The following is a 22,017-nucleotide window of genomic DNA, read 5'->3' as shown; positions in this document are numbered from 1 at the left end:
GCAATTAGCAGCAAATTCCAGTTTAATGGCTCTCTACATTAAAAATGTAGAGAGCCATTAATTGTAAAACTTGGTTCTTGCAGCGAATCAATGAATAATGAAAGCTGTTTCAGACTGGGCGTGCCCAGAGCAAAGAATTAAATGAGACCAAAGCTTTTGAGTTCAACTCACTGCACTCAAGCATCAAGTGGAGATCAGAAGTAAAATACAAGGTGAGTACGGTTCTTTGCATTCAAATATTGGATTCAAATTGCAAAACTGCTGATCAGGAAACAAAGTTCAGAATTAACCTTTCAGTATCTTGATTAGCTCATCCTTGTTAAAAATAAATTTGTCATATTGACACTGTTACAAAAATAATAGCATTGAAATTTGGTCATGGACACCTGTTTTTCAGAGGGCTATAAAGCCTGCAATATGGCAGGCAGCACATGCCCATTACAAGCTAGAATTGTGCTAACTGTCATTTTAGTAAATGCTAAAAGAGGGTATATCGTGCCTGGATCTGAAACCGAACGATGCAAGGTTTTACTGAACTTTTTCATGCATACAGCTGAGGGATATAAAACATCAAGAATTGATTGAGTAATTTCATTAAGTGAAACTGTAAATTAATTCAAATCTTATTATGCATTCACATGTACTCTTCGACCCTGAGCCAAAAATATAATTGGCGAGATTAGTTTATTTACATTTTGACTTAAATTATATGACATGCTTTAAGTTAAGCTTCAATAGTAATCAACACCTATTAAGGCCCTCTTCAAGCTTTAGGTGATTGACTGATAACTGTCCCTCAATCAACTACCTTATTCATCTTTTCACTAGATTTCAAATTTTAAACTTTTATAATGGAGAAAGGGGGGTTGTAAAACCTGCACCCACACCTCCCTCCTCAATTCTATCCAAGGTCCCAAAGGATCTCTTCATATCCGGCAGCAATTTTCCTACACATCCATCCACCTCATCTACTCTGTCCGTTGTTCTCGATGTGGTCTCCTCTACAGCAGGGAGACAGGACAGTAACTCACGGAAGGTTTCAGGGAACATCTCCAGGACACACGCACTAAACAACCCCACCGCCCTGTAGCCGACCACTTCAACTCCCCCACTCCCCGAAGGACATGCAAGTCCTGGGCCTCCTCCACCCCCAAACTCTAGCCACCTGACGCCTCGAGGAAGAACATCTCATCTTCCACCTTGGGGCCCTCCAATCACACAGCATCAACACTGACTTCACCAGTTTCCTCATCTCCTCCTCCCCCTACCTTATCCCAGATCCAACCCTCCAATTCAGCCCTGCTCTCTTGACCTGTCCATCTTCCTTCCCATCATCCACTCCACCCTCCCCACTGACCTATCACTATTACCCCCCACCTGCATCCACCCATTGCCTTCCCAGCTACCTCCTCCCAGCCCCATCTTCCTATTTATCTCTCAGTCCCCTTCCCCTTCCATATTCTTGATGATGGGCTTATGCCCGAAACATTGACTTTCCTGTCCTTCAGATGCTGCCTGACCTGCTGTGCTTTTCCAGCACTACAACCTGACTCTATTCCCATGCTGCCCAAATTCCCAGAAATTTATACACACTCGAGCTGGATATGATCTCTCCTTCCTGAGAGTGTCCAGCATACTGCAATTCACATAGGGTTAAACTAACCAGAGAATTTAGTGCATGAATCAAAGAATGATGTGGGAGACAGGTTTTTCAGTTCACATGGCAATGACAACAGCACCAGGAAAAGGAGCGGTTCCATGAGGGCAGGCTCTGCTTAAACCAGACTGGAAGCAGTGTCTTTGCAGATCAATTAACTCGGGCTGCAGACGAGGGAGACTTAGAAATCTATCCAGAGAAAGAGCAAGGCCATGGAGCAAAATCACGAGTTAGGTAAAGACAAGTTTAGACAGGAAGGAGCAAAGAGTTTGAGTAATACTGCATCAGCGATTGAAGTTCAAATCACAGGAAAATGGTAGCAAGTTAAAATTAGAGGCACAATGTTTGAATGTACAAAGCATTGGTGATTAGATGAATTAATGGCACCAATAGAGATAAACAGAATTAATCTAAAAGCCATTATAGAGAGACAGAAACTATGCAATCAATTTGGCAATTAAATATTGCAGGATATGGTTACACAATGGTTATCACTCCTGCCTCACAGTGCCAAGGACCTGGGTTCAATTGCAGCCTTGGGCAACCATCTGTGTACAGTTTGCACATTTTCCCCGTGTCTGCGTGGGTTTCCTCTGGATGCTCTAGTTTCCTCCCGGAGTCCAAAGATGTGCAGGTTAGGTGGATTGGCCATGCTAAACATTGCCATTATAGTGTCCAGAGATGTGTGAGTTAACCATGGTAAAAACCATGTGGGGTTATAGGAATAGGATGTGGGTCTGAGTGGGAAGCTGCCAGGAGGGTTGGTGCAGACCTGATGGGCTGAATGGCCTCTTTCTGCACTGTCGGGATTCTATAACCCCCTGTAACAGTTACACTGTTGGACAAAACATTGATGAAGAAATAGGAGGAGTTTGTAACAAAGTAGCTTTATAGTCCACAGAATGGACAAATTAAAATTGACAGAAGTAGTTCCATAGAATGCATCTGAGCCAGTTTGCAAGCGCAACATATTATGGAGCCAATCAGGAAAGAGGCTATTTTAAATGTTTCCTTGTGCCTTGAAACAGGGTTAAATTGTCATATTGAAGTTACAGCTGCTTTAAAATGATAAATTTCACAGAATTGTCATAATGCAGGAGGAAGCGATTCAGCTCATTGTGCTTACACTGGCTCTTCAAATGAGCATCATTATCTAGAGCAAATCTCCTGCCTTTTCCTTGTACCCCATTTCTATCTCCAAAGAACTATCTAATGGTCTCCTGAATGCCTCAATTGAACCTGCTTCCATCACACTTCCAAACTAGACAAGCAGGAGGCTGGAAGAACACAGCAGGCCAGGCAGCATCAGGAGGTGGAGAAGTCAACATTTCAGGTGTGACCCTTCTTCAGGACTGGGGATGGGTGTAAGGGGGAGCTGCAGATAAAGGAGGTGGCGGGGGCAGGGTGGTGAAGTGGGGATAGGGGAAGACAGATAGAGGGTGCGACCTGGTTGGTAAATGGGAGAGATGAATCTAGTTGGTGGCAGGAAGCAGTAGAGGGAGGGAGAGGGGCTGGGAAGGGAGTCAGGGGAAGGTGGGGGAGGTTGTTTGAAATTGGAGAACTCCATGTTGAGTCCTCCGGGCTATATGCTGCCCAGATGGAAGATGAAGTGTTGTTCCTCCAATTTGTGGTTTGGTTTGTTGTGGCAACGGAGGAGGCCGAGGATGGTCATGTCGGAAAGGGAGTGGGAGGGGGAATTAAAATGGGGGGGGGGTGATTGGGAGGTCCGGTCGGCCCCTGCAGGCCCGGCTGAGATGCTCAGGGAACTGTTCCCTTAGTTTACGTTTGGTCTCCCTGATGTAGAGAAGACCACACATTGGGAGCACCGGATACAGTAAACTAGGATGGAGGAGAGGCAGGTGAACCTCTGTCTCACCGGGAATGACTGTTTAGGGCCCTGGTTGGAGGTGAGGGGAGTGGTGTGACAGCAGGTAACTCAACATTGAGTTCTCAAATTTCAAAAAACCTCCCTCCCCAGTCCCTCCTCCTCCTCCCTTCTACTGCTCCCTGCCACCAACCGGGTTAATTCCTCCCATTGACCAACCAGGTCGTACCTTCTACCTGTCTTCACCTATCCCCACTTCACCACCCCCTTTATCAGCAGCTTCCCCCCACACGCACCCCCAGTCCTGAAGAAGGGTTACACCCGAAACATCAACTTCTCCACCTCCTGTTGCTACTTGGCTTGCTGTGTTCTTCCAGCCTCCTGCCTGTCTATTTTGATTCCAGCATCTGCAGTTTTTTTGTCTCCATCACACTTCCAGGCAGTGCATTCGTACCCTGACTACTCACTGTGAAAATGATTTTTTTCTCACCTCACCTTTGCTTCTTTTGCAAACACTGAAAATCTATGATGCCCTCTTATTCTGCTCCTTTTATGAGTGGGTACAGCTTCTCCTATCTACTTTATCCAGGCCACTCATCATTCGAAAACCTCTTGTAACTCTGCTCTGAGCTCCAGGGAGAACAGTCTCAACTTATTCAATCTATCCTCATCACTGAAGTTTTTCATTCCTGGAACTATGCTTGTAAATCACTTCTGCACAATCTCAAATGCATTCACATCTTTCCTATAACATGACACTGACAACTGTACACAATACTCCAGTTGAGGTCTAACAAGTGTCTTATACAAGTACAGCACCACCTCCTTGCTTTTGTACTCTATTAGTTAAGCCGAGGACACTGTGTGCTTTCTTAATTGCTCTCTCCAGCTGTTTTCACAGATCTTCATTGAGCTGTGCACATATGCACCCAGGTCCCTCTACTTCTGGACCACCTATAGAATTGTACTCCCTATTTTATATTGTCTTTCAATGTTTTTCCTACCAGAGCGTATCACATCACACTTCTCTACATTGGACCTCATCTGCCATTTATCTGCCCACTGCACCAACTTATCAATGTCCTTTTGGAGTTCATATTTCTCAGTTTACAATTTCAAGTTTCATGCCATCTACAAGCTTTCAAATTGTCCCCTGCATACCAAGATCCAGCTCATTAATGTATACTAGGAAAAGCAAGGGTCCTAATTCTGACTCCTGGGGAACTCTGCACCGAGTGCTGCTTAGCTAAACAAGAGTGCTCTGGGTGAAAATAGTGAGTTAAGTCAGATGGGGAGTAGGTGAAACTAAAAGATTGAGTGCGGTGGATATAACTGGGGAGGGAGGGGAATGGTATCTCCGAGGAAAGCAGCATCAACCAATTTCATGGTAGCACAAGTAGCTCTGTTGCAGAGAAGGGGAGAAAAATGATCAGCACAGCTATAGTGATAAGGGATTCAATAGTAAGGGATACAGACAGGCGCCTCTGTGGCCGCATTTGTGAACCAGAATGGAATGTTACCTTCCTGGTGCCAGCATCGGGGACGTCATGGAGCTACGGCAGGACATTCTGGAGCGAGAGGGTTAATAGCCAGTGATTGGGGTTCACATAGGTAAACAAAGGGATCTGGACCTTAAACTGAACATAGGAAGTTAGGTAGTAAATTAAAATGGAGGACCTCAAATGGAATAATCACAGAATTACTCCCAGTGTTATGTGCTAGGGAGCGCAGGTATAAGAGGATAGATCCAATTAATGCATCACTAGAGAAATGGTGTCACAAGAAGAAGCTTAGATTCTTGAGGCATTGGGACCATATCTGCGGAGGGTGGGACCCGACTGGTTGAACATGGATAGAGCTGAGATGAATATCCTCATTGGGCATTTACTAATTTTGTTGGTGAGGTTTTAAACTAGCATGGCAGGGGATGGGAACAAAAAAGTAAGCTTAGATGGGTCAGATTCGGATCAGGAAACATGAGGTAGAGTATTATTTAGTGATGTCTTCACCGATGGTAAGGTCCTCAGGAGTGCTGTTGAACAAAGAAACCTTGGAGTGCAGGTTCATAGCTCCTTGAAAGTGGAGTCGCAGGTAGATAGGATAGTGAAAAAGGCATTTGGTATGCTTTCCTTTATTGTTCAGAGTATTGAGTACAGGAGTTGGGAGGTCATGTTGCGGCTGTACAGGACATTGATTAGGCCACTTTTGGAATATTGCGTGCAATTCCTGTCTCCTTCCAATTGTGAAACTAAAAAGGGTTCAGATAAGATTTACAAGGATGTTGCCAGAGTTGGAGGATTTGAGCTATAGGGAGAGGCTGAACAGGCTGGGGCTGTTTTCCCTGGACCTTCGGAGGCTGAGGGGTGACCTTATAGATGTTTACAAAATTATGAGGGGCATGGTTAGGATAAATAGACAAAGTCTTTTCCCTGGGGTGGGGGAGTCCAGAACTAGAGGGCATAGGTTTAGGGTGAGAGGGGAAAGATATAAAAGGGGCAACCTTTTCACACAGAGGGTGGTACGTGTATGGAATGAGCTGCCAGAGGATGTGGTAGAGGCTGATACAATTGCAACATTTAAGAGGCATTTGGATGGGTATATGAATAGGAAGGGTTTGGAGGGATATGGGCTGGGTGCTGGCAGGTGGGACTAGATTGAGTTGGGATATCTGGTCGGCATGGACGGGTTGGACTGAAGGGTCTGTTTCCATGCTGTACATCTCTATGACTCTCTCTATGACTTGGAAAAAGAAAAACAAACTAGGTTTAAAAGCATCCAAAGGAAATTGGGGTTGAGTTGTTTATACAAGGAGTATTACAAAGAAGGCAGGTGAACTAAGGGCTCAGACAGATACACGGCAGCACAATGTTGCTACAACAGAAACCTGGCTAAGGGAGGGTAAAATTGGCAGTTCAATATCCCAGAATGTGGAGTTTTCAGGCAGGATAGTGTGTGACCAAAAACAGGAGGGAGATGGCAGTATTGGTTAAAGAATGAATTACAGTTGAGAGAAGTTACGATAGACTGAATGGGTTAACAAATGAGGTTTTACGGGTTGAATAAAACAAAGGGCAGGCACATGGCTAAGAAGACCCCCAAGTAGTGACGGGCAGATGGAAGAACATGTATGTAGACAAAATTTTACCTGTCGGAAATAAGAGGCAGTAACAGGAGGAGATATGTACTATCCGAATATCAATTGGGCTTCAAACAATATAAAGGGCACTGAGAGTGAAAAATTCAGATATTGTATCCAGCGATTTTTATTTTTAAACAATACGTGACAAGCCGATCGAGAATAGATGCAATTCTGGATTTATTTTGGGAAATGATCCTCAAGTGGGTGACTACTTTGGGGATAATGATCATAATTCGGTTAGATTTAGTATTACATTCCCTACAGTGTGGAAACAGGCCCTTTGGCCCAACAAGTCCACACCAACCCTCCGAAGAGTAACCCACCCATTTCCCTCTAACTAACGCACCTAACCTATGGGCAATTTAGCATGGCTAATTCACCTGACCTGCACATCTTTGGACTGTGGGAAGAAATCGGAGCATCCAGAGGAAACCCACGCAGACAAGGATATCTGAACACAGACAGTCGCCCAAGGCTGGAATCGAACCTGGGACCATGAGGCAGCAGTGCTAACCACTGAGCCACCGCGCCACCCTGAATTATTATGGAAAGGGACACGGATAAATCAGGAGTAACAGTTTCTAACTGGGGGAAGGCAAGTTTTATAAAACTGCGAAGTGATTTGGCGGAAGTGGATTGGACAGCACTGCCAAAGGATAAATCAATGGGAGGCGCTAAAAAGTGAGATCCTTACAGCATAAAGCAGATATGTCCCCTCCAAAAATAAGAAAGGCACTGCCAAATCTAGACCCCCATTGTATTATGGAAAAATACAGGGGAAGATTAAACAGAAAAAGAAAGTTTATGATAGTCACTAAAAACTCAAAACTGCAGATAGCCTATAAGCATGTAGAAAGTACAGGGATCAAGTTAAAAGAGAAACAAGGAGATCAAAGAAAGAAAATGAAAAATATTAGAAAGTAAGATAAAGGAAAACCCAAAGATAGTTTATCAGTATATAAAGAGGAAAAGGTTGGATCAGGAAAAAATGGGACCTAATCAGAGATGAAGAAGGAAACTTGTGTGAAGATGCAGAGGAAATGGAACGAATTTTAAATGAATTCTTCGTTTTCACAAAGGAAAGGGATGATGTGGATATAGTAATCCAAGACGAGCAGTGTGAAATCCTGGACAAAATAATCATAACAAGAGAGGAAGTGTTCGAGGAGTTAGAATCCTTGAAAGTGGATAAGTCGTCAGGGCTAAATGGGTTGTTCCCTCGCACTTTGAAAGAGGTCAGGGAGAAAATAGCAGATACACTGAAGATTATTTTCCAATCTTCACAACACAGGTGAGGAACCAGAGGACTGGAGGAATGCAATTGTGGTTCCATTGTTTAAAAAGGGTACAAAGGAAATGCCAAACAATTACAAGCCAGTCAGTCTTACTTTGGTGGTGAGAAAATTGTTAGAATCTTCCGATAGATTGGATAAACTTTCACTTAGAAAAGGCACAGACTAGTCAGGGATAGTCATCATGGCTTTGTTAAGGAAAGGTCATGCCTTACAAATTTGATTGAATTCTTTGAGGAAGTGATAAGAAGGATCAATGCGGGTAGTGCGGTGAATGTCATCTGTATGGATTTTAGTAAAGCATTTGACAAGGTCCCACATGGCAGACTGGTCAGTGATGATATGGAGATGCCAGTGTTGGACTGGGATGTACAAAGTTAAAAATCACACAACACCAGGTTATAGTCCAACAGGTTTAATTGGAAGCACTAGCTTTTGGAGCGCTGCTCCTTTATCAGATGGTTGTGATATAGGGTAATGTGAATGAACTGGATCCAAAGTTGGCTTAGTGAAAGGGTAATGGTCAATGGCTGCCCTTGTGAACATAAAGCTGTTTCAAGTAGTCTGGAATTCATGCTGCCTAAGTTGGTGATGGAGGCAGAGGCCCTAAACTCTTGCAAAAAGTACATGGATCTACACCTGTAAGCTGCAGGGCTATGGGTCAGTGTGCAGGAAAATGAGATTAGAAAGGGCATCTGGATCTCTCTGGGTTGGCACTGACAAGATGGGCGGAATGGCCCACTTCTGTGCTGTATAATTTCTATGTTTTTCCACTACAAACATTCCACCAGTCTGAAAAATTTCTCTTAACCATCAATCTGTGTCCTATCACTCTTAATTTTGAATCCATGATGCTTTTGTCTCTTTTGTCATGACCTAGAACTTTCCTCACTAGTCTGTTGAGTGGCACTGTATCAAACACCTGCTGGAAATCCATGTAAACCATATCAGCAGCATGACCTTGATCGAACCTTTGGTTACCTCTTTTAAAACTCCAGGTGTAGTTTAGGGCCTCTGCCTCTGCCTCCATCACCAACTTAGGCAGCGTTAATTCCAGACACCAACCACCCTCAGTGTACAAATGTTATTCCTCATGTCCCCTCTAACCCTCCTGCCACATAGATTTAAGCTATGACCCCTGGTTTTTGAATCTCTGCTAAGGGAAACAGGTTCCTCCTGTCTACTCTATCTCTAGTCCTCACGATTTTGTACACCTCAATCATGTTACCACTCAGCCTTCTCCGTTCCAGGGAAAACAATCCCACCCTCTTTCATTGTAGCTACAGACCTAGCCTCATTCTAGTAAATCTTCTCTGCATTGTCTCCACAGCCACAGCAATTACGTCCTCCTTGTAATGGGATGACCAGAACTGCAGACAACATCCAGTTGTGGCCTTACCAGTGTCTTATACAGTTTCATCACTATATCCCTACTCTTCTATTCTATACCTCTACCAAAGAAGGCGTGCATTCCATATGCCTTTGTTACAAGCTTATCCACCTGTCCTACTACCTTTGGGATATGTGCACTCGCATGCCAAGGTCTCTGACTTCATCTATTCCTCTCAGTGCATTCTTGTTTATTCTGTATTATCTTTTACTGCTTGACCTCCCTAAATGCATTACCTCACACTTATCACAGTTGAACTCCACCTGCCACTCTCCTGCCCACTACACCAACCCATCTATATCATTTTGGAGCTTACAGCTATTCTCTGCATGATCTCCTTGTTAGAAATCCAAGCTGACTCTTCCTAATCAATCCAACTTCTTCCATGTGATTACTAATTCGACACCAAATAACTTCTAGAAATTTCCTATCACTGAAGTTAACTTGAATTTCACAGTGAATTCAAAAGTAACAGATGTGTCTGAAGCTAGAATATGACCGTGAACTAACAAGATAGGCATAAGGGGCAAATTTTCTCAGTAGATTTGGAAATTAGATTTCAGTTATGTTAATAGATAAGCAATGACAAACATTTAAAGAAATATTTGATCATTCTCAACAAATACAGATTCCTTTGATAAATAAAAAGTCCAGTGATCATAATATCTTTAGTTAGCCACAGACGAACAGAAGTATTAGATTAAAAGAAGCTTATAATACTACCAAGAGTAACACAATAAGGATTGGGAGGATTTCAGAAAGTAGCAAAAGATGTCCAAAAGTTGATCAGAGGAAGTAAAAGGATGAGAGTAAACTAGGAAAAAGTACAGAAACTGATAGTTAATATGTTCTAAAACTATAAACAAAAGAACCTGAGTAACAAAAGTGTCTCTTTGATGCTGAGACAGGGGAAATAATAATAGAGAATATGGAAATGGCAGAGACATTAAAACAATATAAAATAGCCCATAATTTGGTCTCTTATCCCAAATTTCTCTCAGAAAAACCATTAAGGTGGTTAGTGTTGGAAATGGACATAGCGTAGTGACATTTGTTTTTAAAACAAATTGCTGGGGGATGCTAATGCAGACTTTAATCTTGATTTGAACCAATTTCAACTTTTGAACATTTGATTCAGATGCTAGATATGAAGAGCAAGACAAAAGATTATTTTTCTAGCCTTGGCATCGTGAAATACAAATCATTCTCACCCCAAATCCTCTCTTTCTTAACAGGAAAATTGACTGGGCAGAATGTCTGACCTGGAGAACGCAATGATTGCTATCATAAAAGTCTTTCACAAGTATACAGAATGCAAGAGAGATAAACTTAAGAAAACCCAGCTGAAGGCTCTTGTCAACAATGAGTTAAACCAATTTATTGAGGTAAAAGAAATTCTAAGCAATCACTCTGTATATGAAACATTTCTGTTATTTTGTGACACTCTGCTGGGATGAATGCTCATGTAAGGTACATCTGATATGTTGCTCCAAATAAGGATTTCAGTTTTTTGCATCTAATCTTTTTATTGCATTGATACATTTTTTAACAGTAATTGAAATTTTGTGCATTAGTTCCAGAGCTGGAGATACTGGAAAAATGTTCCAAATAGTACTTCTGTTGTCACGAGGTACCACACAGGCTCTACAAAAGTAAACAAGCAGCAACAGTAGACTGTATGGCCCTTCAAGCCTGCTCTACCATTCAATAAAAATTACAAGATCTGCCTTAATCCCACTTTCCAGCCATGGTGGAATACTCTAGGGAAGGGTTTTGCGCATTCACAGCCTTCAGTGAAGAAATTTATTCTCACCTCAATTGTAATTGATCAAATTCTTATCCTGAGACTGTGCTCCCCCCACTGCCCCCTCCACCCTAGATTGTACAGCCAGAGAAAATAATCTGTGTGTCAACTCTGTGAAGCCCCTTCCGAATCTTACATTTCAATATGACCACCCCTCATTCTTCTAAACTCCATGAGGTATAGGTCCAACCTGCTCAATCTCTCCTCAAAACTCAACCCTCTCATTCAAGTGAACTTCCACTATGCCTGCAAGGCAAGTATATCCTTGCTTCAATATGGAGACAAAGCTACACACAGTGCACCAAGTGTGATCTCACCAAAGTGCTGTATTAAGACTTACTTATTCCTGTACTCCAATCTCCTTTCTATAAAAGGCAACATGCCATTTGCCTTCCTAACTGCAGGTTGCCACTTCACACCGTTTTTGTTCCTTATACAAGGGCACCCTAACTCTCTCTGAACATTTAACAGTTCCACACCTTTCAAAAATGCACGACTATTCTATTCATCCTAACAAAGTGAATAGCGGCACAACTTCCCATGTTATTTTCCATTTGCCACATTGATGCCAACTCACTTAAACTTGCCTATTTGCAGAATTCTTCCATGTTTTGGCAGTAATTGTTTTCAATGAGATTCAATGGGCAGTCCACCACGCCCATGTCAAACAACTTTTTCCTCTTCAGCTCATTAATTATGCAACTGACCTCAATGGCACCTGACTCCAGAATCGTGTGGCAAGAGAGATGGAAGTGTTGGCCTTTGGCCACAGTCTCACCACTGGTGCCATATTTACATTCCAGCTTCACAGCATTTCATGAACTACCTATTACACTGTGACCCTGCACCACTGTAGCCCAACAAATGGCCCAGAAAGGGAAGCTGGCACTCTGTTTTGCAGACAGGGACTTGGAGATGCAGGTGAACAGGATGGTCAAGAGAAGGACAATGCTTTTTCCCTTCACACTGCCTACGGATGCCACTCCACTGAACAGCTATGTCCAGCTGAAAGCAAGTTAATACCTAAATGCCAGCATTTCCTCTCTGTTACGTCACACTCTCAGGGTCACAATTACTCCCTCTAACTCTGCCATTGCACTCAGCTCTTACCAGGCTAATGGACTACAAAAGCTCTCACTATTATATGCAGCATGATCACTCAATGGCTGTCAATTAACCCATCCTCCAAAACCTCAAACCCTTCCTCTTCTCTGAGATTCCCACACACTCACTGGAGACCTCTCACCATCTCTCCGGTCCCTGCAGCACCTCTCCAGTCCCTCCCTAATGTTTTCCCATCCACATCCATCATACTCCTCCTCTCTTTATATGCTTGTGCAGAAAAGAAATACCTCCTAACTAGGTAGAGAGGGCAGAAACCAGTGGTGGATGTTATATTTCTCATCCCATATGAGGGGAAAATGCTGCATTTGGCTGGAGAAGAAGGTGGGGTACCAGACATGAGCAACCAACAAAGTAAGCTTCATTGGGCTGACCCGCACTGCTCTCTTGTTAACGCCAATGCTAACTCATTCTTGTCCTGAACAAGCCTTTGCCCATTTTTCACTCCTAGTTCCCTCTTCTCTTATGCAGGCACTATTGGGACCCAGTGAACCACCACACGATAGAAAGCAGCACTGCCAACCCTCACGCCCACCTCAACCTCTGAGGAAGAAGCCACTCAACCCCTGGAGATGTACCAGCAAGGCTTTCACCTGTTCCCACCCACCCCCAGATCAGATACTGTCACCTTGGTGATTTCTCTTTCTCGATTAGATTTGGGAGCACGATCTGGTGAACACATCACTGCCCCATCTCCACAGGTGGGCAAGGAAGAAATGCCCAGGTTTCTGGCACTCAGAGGACTGCCAGAGACCAGACACTTCAGGCAGAAGTCTTGGCTATTAATGATTTTGTCAAAATGGACAGAGAGGCTCAAGCTACTTTGTCCACGACAATCAGGAACCTGGATGGAAGAATGGAGGAATCCAATGTTATCAGTACCATGGTGGCTCCAACACACGTGTCTGTCCGCCATATAGAGCTAAGTCCAGCACACTCAGTGTCTATTGGATATGCACACAGACCTGCACTCCATCACTGTAGCCATAGGTGCTCAGTGTTAATGGCAAGGTGAGAAGGTGGGGAACCTTAACATCATTCTAGGTGCCTCCTTCCTCTCAGGGAAACAAGGTGGTAACAGCAGATAACCCTGGGGGAAGGGCGGGGGGGAGGGGGAAGCAGACGCAAGACCATCAGAAACTTCCTCTCAGGACACTCTTGAATGTCCAGCCCACCACCTTCCCATTGCCTGTGGCACTGAATCATGTAGAAATCTAAGCCTAAAAAGGTGAGCCTGTATTTCATTAGGCCTAGGCACTTTTAACCCAAACACTCTTGACATTGACTGGTCAAGATTTCCAGAACAATAAGGTCAAGTACGGAGTAGACTCCCTCTACCATAGCTACAGAAGTCAGGACTGTACTTCAACATAATGCAAGGGAAAGGAAGAGAAAAGCTGACTGACGTCATATCGGCAGCACAGGTAATAAATATTTTATTGTTAAATAACCTTGCAGTTTTGTTAATGTACGTTCACTTGCACTTTTGAAATATCTATTCTCGTCCTTTTGTAGCCTTCCGAATGGGTGAAGTTGCTCCTGTTTGATGTAATGAGCAGCCTTTTCAGACTTTCCCAAGTTGCAATGACCAAGCATTGCTCTTCTCTCACAAGCAACTGACTCCTTGATTGCAGATTTCAGCACACAACGAGAAGCTTTGTACCATCATGTTTTGACTGCAGCCAACGGACTGAACTTCAACGTGAACAATACTAAGGCTAAAAGCAATATGCAAGGATTGTTTTGGGGCTCAGCCTGATCGTTCCATCCACAATGGCACACAACTTGAGTGAAAGTGCAGAATGAGGTGATAACTGCACAGATCTCTACAGGCAATGTTAAATTCTGCCTTTCAGCTTTTCAAGGGAGCACATTGTCATTGTAGAGTGGCCAGTGTGCAATGGAAGTACACATCTCCACTCTCCCTCCTAGTTCACTGGGCTGCTGAGAGAAGCTGAACAACACTCTCTCTCCAGTTAAACACCGTCCTGTAGGATGCTCAAATTCTTCAGGGCAATTTAACAGGCCAAGTGAATTCTGAAATATTGAAACCAAAACGATGATGGAAGGGTGAAAAGAATTTGCCTCACGATTGCTACCAACCTACTGCCTCTTAGGAGGGAATGTATTCTACAACACTCGCATCTTGACTGAAGCCTTAAAAGCAATCTAGCCTCAGTGCCGTGCGACACTATTGCCCTGTTTCACTGACTGATCTTTTCTTGCAAACAGTGAAGAGGTTCAAATACTTTAAGGCGGGATCAGCCAAAGATACCATGCATATAATCAATCAAATGGGTATGGAAACATTTATTCAGCAACAGAAAAGTTCGAGGAGTACAGAAATAATCAGGTTCCCATGTACTGTGGGCTGCAGGGACTGCATGCCATATGAAAAATGACAATGTCTCATTCATGCTGGAAGTTGGTTTTAATAGACTCTGTCTCACCTTGCACACTTGATGGTGCATCACTCTATCATGGTCTCCAGGATGTCCTCCTCAATTTTCCTCTTCAGAGGATTGCTCTCAATGCCCAATTTCTTCTGCATCCAGCATCTCCACCCCACTTTTGTCTGCTCCAGTTGTGAATATTAATAATGCAAACATTCTTTATAGGCTAAAACGCAAGGCCCACTGGAATGGTCTTAGCATCAAGATCTCATCTTCATGATACAGGAACCTGTGAGTTTTCCGGTGCATACACACCATGGCAGCTTACAGGATACCTGGTGGACAACACTGGAATTTGGCATGGATGATCAGAGTTATTGATGGACTGGAAGGCTTTTCCATCGATGACTGCTGCAGGATAGTGATAGAGCTGAGGTCTCAAAGCCTACAGTCTCTCGTGCCTGGCTTCTGGGGGAAGCCAGCGATATTAGAGAATGCCAGTCCCTGAGTTGTTTCACTCACCTCATTGTGGAGGAAGGATATAAACTGGTGTAATCTGGAGAAACTGCAACACCGACAGCCCGGATCCATTTTGGACCACAACCTGGGAGATGCCCCAAATGTCTCCAATTGTTCCTTAGAACAAGCCGCTGACATAACGTTTCAGGGCAGATGTAATCTTAATGGGAACTGGGATGGGATGGTTCTTCTGAGTGGACAGTCTGTTCCAGCAGATGATCCAGTTCAGTGATGATGACCTGGGGTATTCTTAGTCCTTATCTTTGCTTGGTTCCTGAGAATGCAAGTGATGGTGATAATGAAGCCAGTAGATTCAAGGGTTTGGTTCACTGTCCTGTCTCCTTGGATGATCTGCACATGCTGCTTTTCCCTCTGGAGACTGTACAGCAGTTGCTGGAGGCTTTTGTTAGTGTTGGGCTCAGTCACACCATTGTAATTGTGCTCTTCCTTGTCAAGGACTCCTCCAATCGTAGATCCCATCTCAGCTGAACAAGTGGATAAAAAAAATGGTGACTGTCTAAATTGGAGCATATCAGTAATGGTACCCTTGATCCTTCACATCAAGCAAAATGAAACAATATGGAAAGCCCTGGTGAAATAACTGCACAGAGGTTGGTATCCCATCATCAAGTTACCCTTTATTCACACATGGGAAGTCCTTGACACTGACGCAAGCTCCCTCAGAGCCAGCTCTCTGCGTGCCAGAATGTCTGACACTCTGGTTTTATTTTTTTTACATCAAAGGGCAAGGCCCTGTTTTTTTTCCCCTTTAACCCCCACACTACCACCTAACTGCGGCAGTGCTTATTTTTTCCCCAGCACCCATGGTGTGTGCGCGCAGGTGTACAAATCTTTTATTCAATTTCCACCACCAGGAAGATATGAAAACACCCGAGTGGCCAGTGACAAGCACTGCCCTTCACAAAAGGGCAATGCTGTGTGATCAAACAGTGAAGGGGAGGGTAGGGACTAAATCAAAATAGAGTTGGAGGGAGAAATATTGCACTCCACTGCCTGTGGCGCCCACCTCTCCCTGAACAACTCCAGGGTGTTGGTGGACACCGTGTGCTCCTTCTCAAAGGACACCCGGGCCCTAACGTAACCCCGGAAGAGGGGCAGGGAGTCGGCCCTAACGACCCCCTCCACGGCCCGCTGCCTGGACCTGTTGATGGCCAGTTTGGCCAGGCCCAGGAGCAGACCCACGAGGAGGTCTTCAGACCTGCCCTCCCTCCTCCGTACCGGGTGCCCAAAGATCAGGAGCGTGGAACTGAAGTGCAACCAAAAAGCAGAGGAGGTGGTTTTTGAGAAAATCAAAAAGGGAGTGCAAACGCCCACACCCAATATATACATGGTCCACGGACTCCACAGAACAAGCAGTTGGGCTGGGAGTCTGTGACCCACCACAATCTGCGGTTGCAGGGGACTGCTGCGTGCAGCATCCTCCACCCTAGATCCCTGAGAGAAAGGGGGAGGACTCCCACATAGAGAGCCCTCCACTGGGGACCCCCACCGCCCGGTGGCAAATGGGCACACCAAGGCGTGTCCAGACGGTGGATGAGGGAGAAGAGGTGGACGGTGTGCAGCAGCAGTCGATACAGGGCCCTCCTTTTTACCCCCGGAAGGGAACAAAATTAAAATTCCAGAGGCAGCTCAGGTTGTGGGGCACAGGCTCCCGCGGGAAGTACGGGACCTTGGGGCCAATGTGAAATTCCGTCCGGGCCGGGGTGAGCGCGGACGGGATCCCACCGCACACCTGAGTGTCCTCCAACTGGTGCACTACGTCGGGTCCGAGCACCGCCGTTTTAAGGCGTCGGATGGCGGTGGCCACGTACCGGACGTTTACCACTGCCCTGCTCACCATGTCCTGTGGCAGCGTCCAGCCCAGGCCCCCGGCACCCAGCACTTCCCCGACCCTGGTCACCCTCGCCGCCATGGCCCTCCCCTCCGACAGGCACTCGAACCCGCGACTCCTGTTTCTTTTTTTTATTAACCCCCACAATACCGCCTAACTGCGGTAGTGCTTATTTTTCCCCAGCACCCATAGCGTGTGTGTGTAGGTGTGAGACACAGTGAGAGATACAAGGTGCATGAATCTTTATTCAATTCCACCACCATGAAGATAGGAAAACACCCGAGTGGCCAGTGACAAATCTGTCAGCCAGGACTCCCTGATTGGACCAGATTAACAGCCCCAATTAGTGAACTCCTATTCTATGAGGTCCACCTGGCTGATGTCATTACAATCATTCCACCTGACAGTATGTTTTGGCAGCTTCACAAGGCCAGTGTCATGCCTCAATATTCTGAGCTACATCACCTTATACAGATGTATATCACAGATACAAAGTGCTCATGCTGCACTAATGCAGTGAAATTTAGGCACTTCTTATTCACTCATGGGACATGGACATTGCTTTGGCTAGCATTTGTTACCTATCGCGAGTTACATGGAGAAGGCAGTTGACCACCAACTTCTCAAGTGCTGCAGTCCATGCAACAAAGGTATATCCACAATGCAGTTAGGAAGGGAATTCCAAGATTTTGTCCCAACAACACTGAAGACATGGCGATGAGTAGCTTGGAGGGGAACTTGAAGGTGGTGGTATTCCTAGGTATCTACTGCTCTTTGACCTTCTTGATGGAAGTAATTTGTAAGATGCTATTGGATGATCTTTGGTGAATGCCTACACTGCATCTTTGTAGATAATACACACTGCTGCTACTGAGCATCAGTGGTGGAGGGAGTGGATGTGGTGCCAGTAAATAGGTTGCTTGTCCTGGATGGTGTCAAGCTTCTTGAGTGTTATTGGACTTGCACCAATCTAGGCAAGTGGGGAGTTTTACATCACATTCCTGACTTGTGTCTTTTAGATGGTTTACAGGTTTTGGGATGTCAGGTGAGTTACTGCATGATTCCTTCTTAAAGCATTCAGGTCAGAGTGAAAGTTGGATTAGAGAAAATCATGTGGAGCTTGGAGGAGCATGAGTGTTCTTACTCAACAGCAGTCACAATTGCCCTTCCCAGAACTTACCCAAGGGCCACAGCCAGTCAAGCAGGTGGCCTGATGTTTTTGCTCAGGTGAGCTTCCTGCAGCTGTGTGACCACTGTCAACAGCTTGTGTCAATGCAATAATGCCCAGCAATTTCCATCAACTCCTGGGCTTTTTTCTTCAGGTGGATTCTAACTGTGTTTGGATATAAAATCAGGCCCACATCAAAACTGATCCCAGAGTCACTCTATTTAGCAGCCCAACCAAGAATATGTGAACTACTCCTTTTGTATTTTACTGAGACTGAACATGAGTTCAGGACTGGATTGAATATGAGAACAAGATATTGTAATCAATCATTCCACTTATTTGTTTAAATAATTTTTTTTATCTTCCAATCAATCTTGCAAAGAACATAAAAGACCAAGCGACCTTGGATACACTCATGCTGGACTTGGATGAAAATGGTGATATGGAAATTGATTTTCAAGAATATGTCACTTTTGTTGCTATGATTACCTCAGCATGTCACAGCTTCTTTGCACCTCAAGAGTGAATTTTGGAACCAAGAGCGAACGTTGGAACTACGAGCGAACTCTGGATGTGTACACTGCTTTCTGAAATGAGTTGAAAAACCTCAACTAAATAAAGCGAACAGCTTTTCAAGTAGAATAGAAGCATAATTATCAGATCAGAATAAGAAGTGCTAAAGAGATGTCTAGGACAGCTAAGAATATTTTAATCCTTTACTTGCATTCTGTCTGTTTCCATGTTGTATGACCCTGAAAAGTCCAACTGAATATGCATAATGCTTTGAGAAAAAAAAGAGTATTCTAAATCAGATGTCAGCTGTAAATGCAGTGCTTCAGAAATATCCACTTTATAACTCCCATTAAATGTAGTTGTCTGCTTTAAGATAACTGCACCAGTATTATTGATTGTTTGGAAAATTTGAACTCACAAAAAGAATGTTACCCAAATGGAAATTTTATTGATTGAATAAAGAGAGCAGTGAAATAAAGGACCCTGACTGTGATATGTCAGAGCTCCCCTGGCAGCAGATAGTATTCTGAAAGCCTAACTTGTAATATCCTTCAGAGCATCAGTATGATAACAGAATGCTTTATTCTCTAAATATTAGTGGAAAACCCATTACTTGGCACGAGGTACCCAATCTTCTTGATTTCATGATCATAGCAAGCTTCAGTCAATTACTACATAATAGTTTGAATACACTTTAGACATGAAGGGTAAAACAAAGAGTTTATGAAAACACAGGGGAAACAATTATACTTCACATACTAGTGAGCCCTATTACCACTTGTTCCAACAGTTTCCTGGAATAGTTTATCAAGTTTTGGATTCTGAGCAGTTTGACATTCACAGCAAATTTCATTCAAGTAAGTTAAAAAATTAAGAGCTAATGATACTTTATTTTAAAATTTGCACTCACTGAGCTATTAAAAAATGCACAGCCTCTGCAACAATGCACCTATTTCTACAGCACACCAACATGCAGTTTTCAGTATCATTACAATTTATCACTATATTATTGTACATCAAATTGTCTCTGAAGGTTCAAAGGGTTTCAAAATTCTAGGGATTATTAAATGGTGGTCAAACCAAACCTATACTGATATTATAATTAATTTGGCAGCAAAATTCACTAACCTTGCTTAGACTTAGTGATGACTAAAAGTTCCAGCTTCACAAAACCAGTATCCAAACAGTTGTCATTTTCAATTAGGTTCCTTAAGAGTCGACAACATTACCGGTGCAACTTTCCAAAATTCTTACAACAGACAATGTAAGTTACTATCTCAAACAGGAATCTCAATTCTAACTTTAAAGAGTGGAGCCACCGATAGAAAAGCTCAGTGAAAGCAAATGAGATGGGATTTTTTACATTGGAGCACTGACTACAAAAACAAAAGTGAATTTGAATTTGTAAGTGACGTTAGTCAGACCGCTGTTGTTTACAGGTTTGGACATCCAATTATAGAAAGAAAATCAGATTAATGGAAATAATCTAGCAAAGATTCAGTAGAATGATAACAGAAAAAAAATTAAAATTATAACACAAGGCTTAAAAAAAGCACACTTTTCATTAAAACACTAACTGGGCATCTAATGGAGGTTTTCAAAATGATCAAAGGTTTTGAGGCTGTAATTAGTGAAAGATTTTTCACTGGTTAGTGCTTGGTAACAAAAGGATATAAAGTTATTATTGGAAGATAGAATGCTTTGTGATACAACTGTTTATTTCGAGAAGACATCAATATATTCATGCAAGCATTACTCATGCATCAGATTTTACAACAAATACAATCCTAAAAAACTATTTTGTAACTAATAGTAACATCCCATAGCTAATTTTGCAGAAGTATATCAAGCATCTAACAATGCTGTAGGAAGTATTTGAGTTCCAATCTATTTTTGCCTTAAGTGTAAACCATTTCAGGAATTTGATTCCTTTCCAATGTTCTGTTTTCGTGTAACTGTCTGTTGCTGGCCTGTGCTACTCTTCAAAGACTTCCTCTCTAACAAGGGCACAATTTGTATCACTGAACAAAAACATAAATATAAAAATTACAAAGACAGCAATATAGACTTCCATACATATGCTCACATTACTTACGTAAGAAATAGAGACTGTATAAATAATTTTGTTACAACACAGTGCCAACATCAAAGTATGTTTGCCAGATTTGCGATGGCCAGTGAGCAAAACTACACAGTCTCCAGCTTTGTCAAATCTAGCTGCTATGGGAGATGTGCACATTTGGAATCAAAGGAATTAACAAAGTTCAGAAAGCTGTTAAGAATGGATAAGATGAATGGTATATCTTACAAAATGAAAAGCAAGCAGTAGATTTTTAACGTTCTCATAAATATCTATTCTCGGATACTCCACTATAATTGGAGATCAGTGCTACATTGTACATACATGAAACCGCCGACAGGCTTAAATATGATGCAAAAGAAACTGTACACAAGGCAAGGAGTGGCACAGTATGTGATTAGCTGCATTAAACCCAATGCCAATAATTGGGTATAATAACAGCACTACCCAATTCAATGGTTTTAAAAAATACTAGTTGATCCCCTGTGGTAAAGCTCAAGGAACGACAGTCAAGAGCATTTTTCAGATCAAGGAGGATTAGAGACTGGGTAGGAAGACAATTGAAGTGGCAGGAAAAAAGAAAGGAGGGCTGAGGCATTGTGGGTGGACCAAGATCAAGGAGTAGCTGTGTGGAAAAAACTAGAGGGGAGAGAAGGAGTGAGGGCAAAGAGAGAAAGTGAAAGGGAAAGTGAGCCTGGGGATAGGGGCAGGAGGAAGGGGATAAGGAAGACGGGTAGAAGTGGCAGGGACAGAATGAGAGAGAACATAGAACATAGAACATAGAACAAAGAACAATACAGCACAGAACAGGCCCTTCGGCCCACAATGTTGTGCCGAACTTCTAACCTAGATTAAGCACCCATCCATGTACCTATCCAAATGCCGCTTAAAGGTCGCCAATGATTCTGACTCTACCACTCCCACGGGCAGCGCATTCCATGCCCCCACCACTCTCTGGGTAAAGAACCCACCCCTGACATCTCCCCTATACCTTCCACCTTTCACCTTAAATTTATGTCCCCTTGTAACACTCTGTTGTACCCGGGGAAAAAGTTTCTGACTGTCTACTCTATCTATTCCCCTGATCATCTTATAAACCTCTATCAAGTCACCCCTCATCCTTCGCCGTTCCAACGAGAAAAGGCCGAGAACTCTCAACCTATCCTCGTACGACCTACTCTCCATTCCAGGCAACATCCTGGTAAATCTTCTCTGCACCCTCTCCAAAGCTTCCACATCTTTCCTAAAGTGAGGCGACCAGAA

The 22,017-nt window shown here is 43.5% G+C and overlaps 1 protein-coding gene across 1 annotated transcript; it reads left to right on the top strand.

The window, feature by feature from the left end:
- Nucleotides 1–177: 177 nt before the first annotated feature.
- LOC140471273 (protein S100-B-like) lies at nucleotides 178–19,137 on the top strand. The gene is made up of 3 exons (XM_072567238.1): nucleotides 178–212; nucleotides 10,539–10,688; nucleotides 18,544–19,137. Exons 2-3 carry the CDS (start codon nucleotides 10,557–10,559, stop codon nucleotides 18,685–18,687), a joined length of 276 nt encoding a protein of 91 aa, XP_072423339.1. The 5' UTR covers nucleotides 178–212; nucleotides 10,539–10,556; the 3' UTR covers nucleotides 18,688–19,137.
- Nucleotides 19,138–22,017: the final 2,880 nt, after the last annotated feature.

The sequence above is a fragment of the Chiloscyllium punctatum genome, chromosome X, assembly GCF_047496795.1.
Source record: "Chiloscyllium punctatum isolate Juve2018m chromosome X, sChiPun1.3, whole genome shotgun sequence".
Classification (NCBI taxonomy): Eukaryota; Metazoa; Chordata; class Chondrichthyes; order Orectolobiformes; family Hemiscylliidae; genus Chiloscyllium; species Chiloscyllium punctatum.
This window is presented reverse-complemented; position numbering and strand designations above follow the sequence as displayed.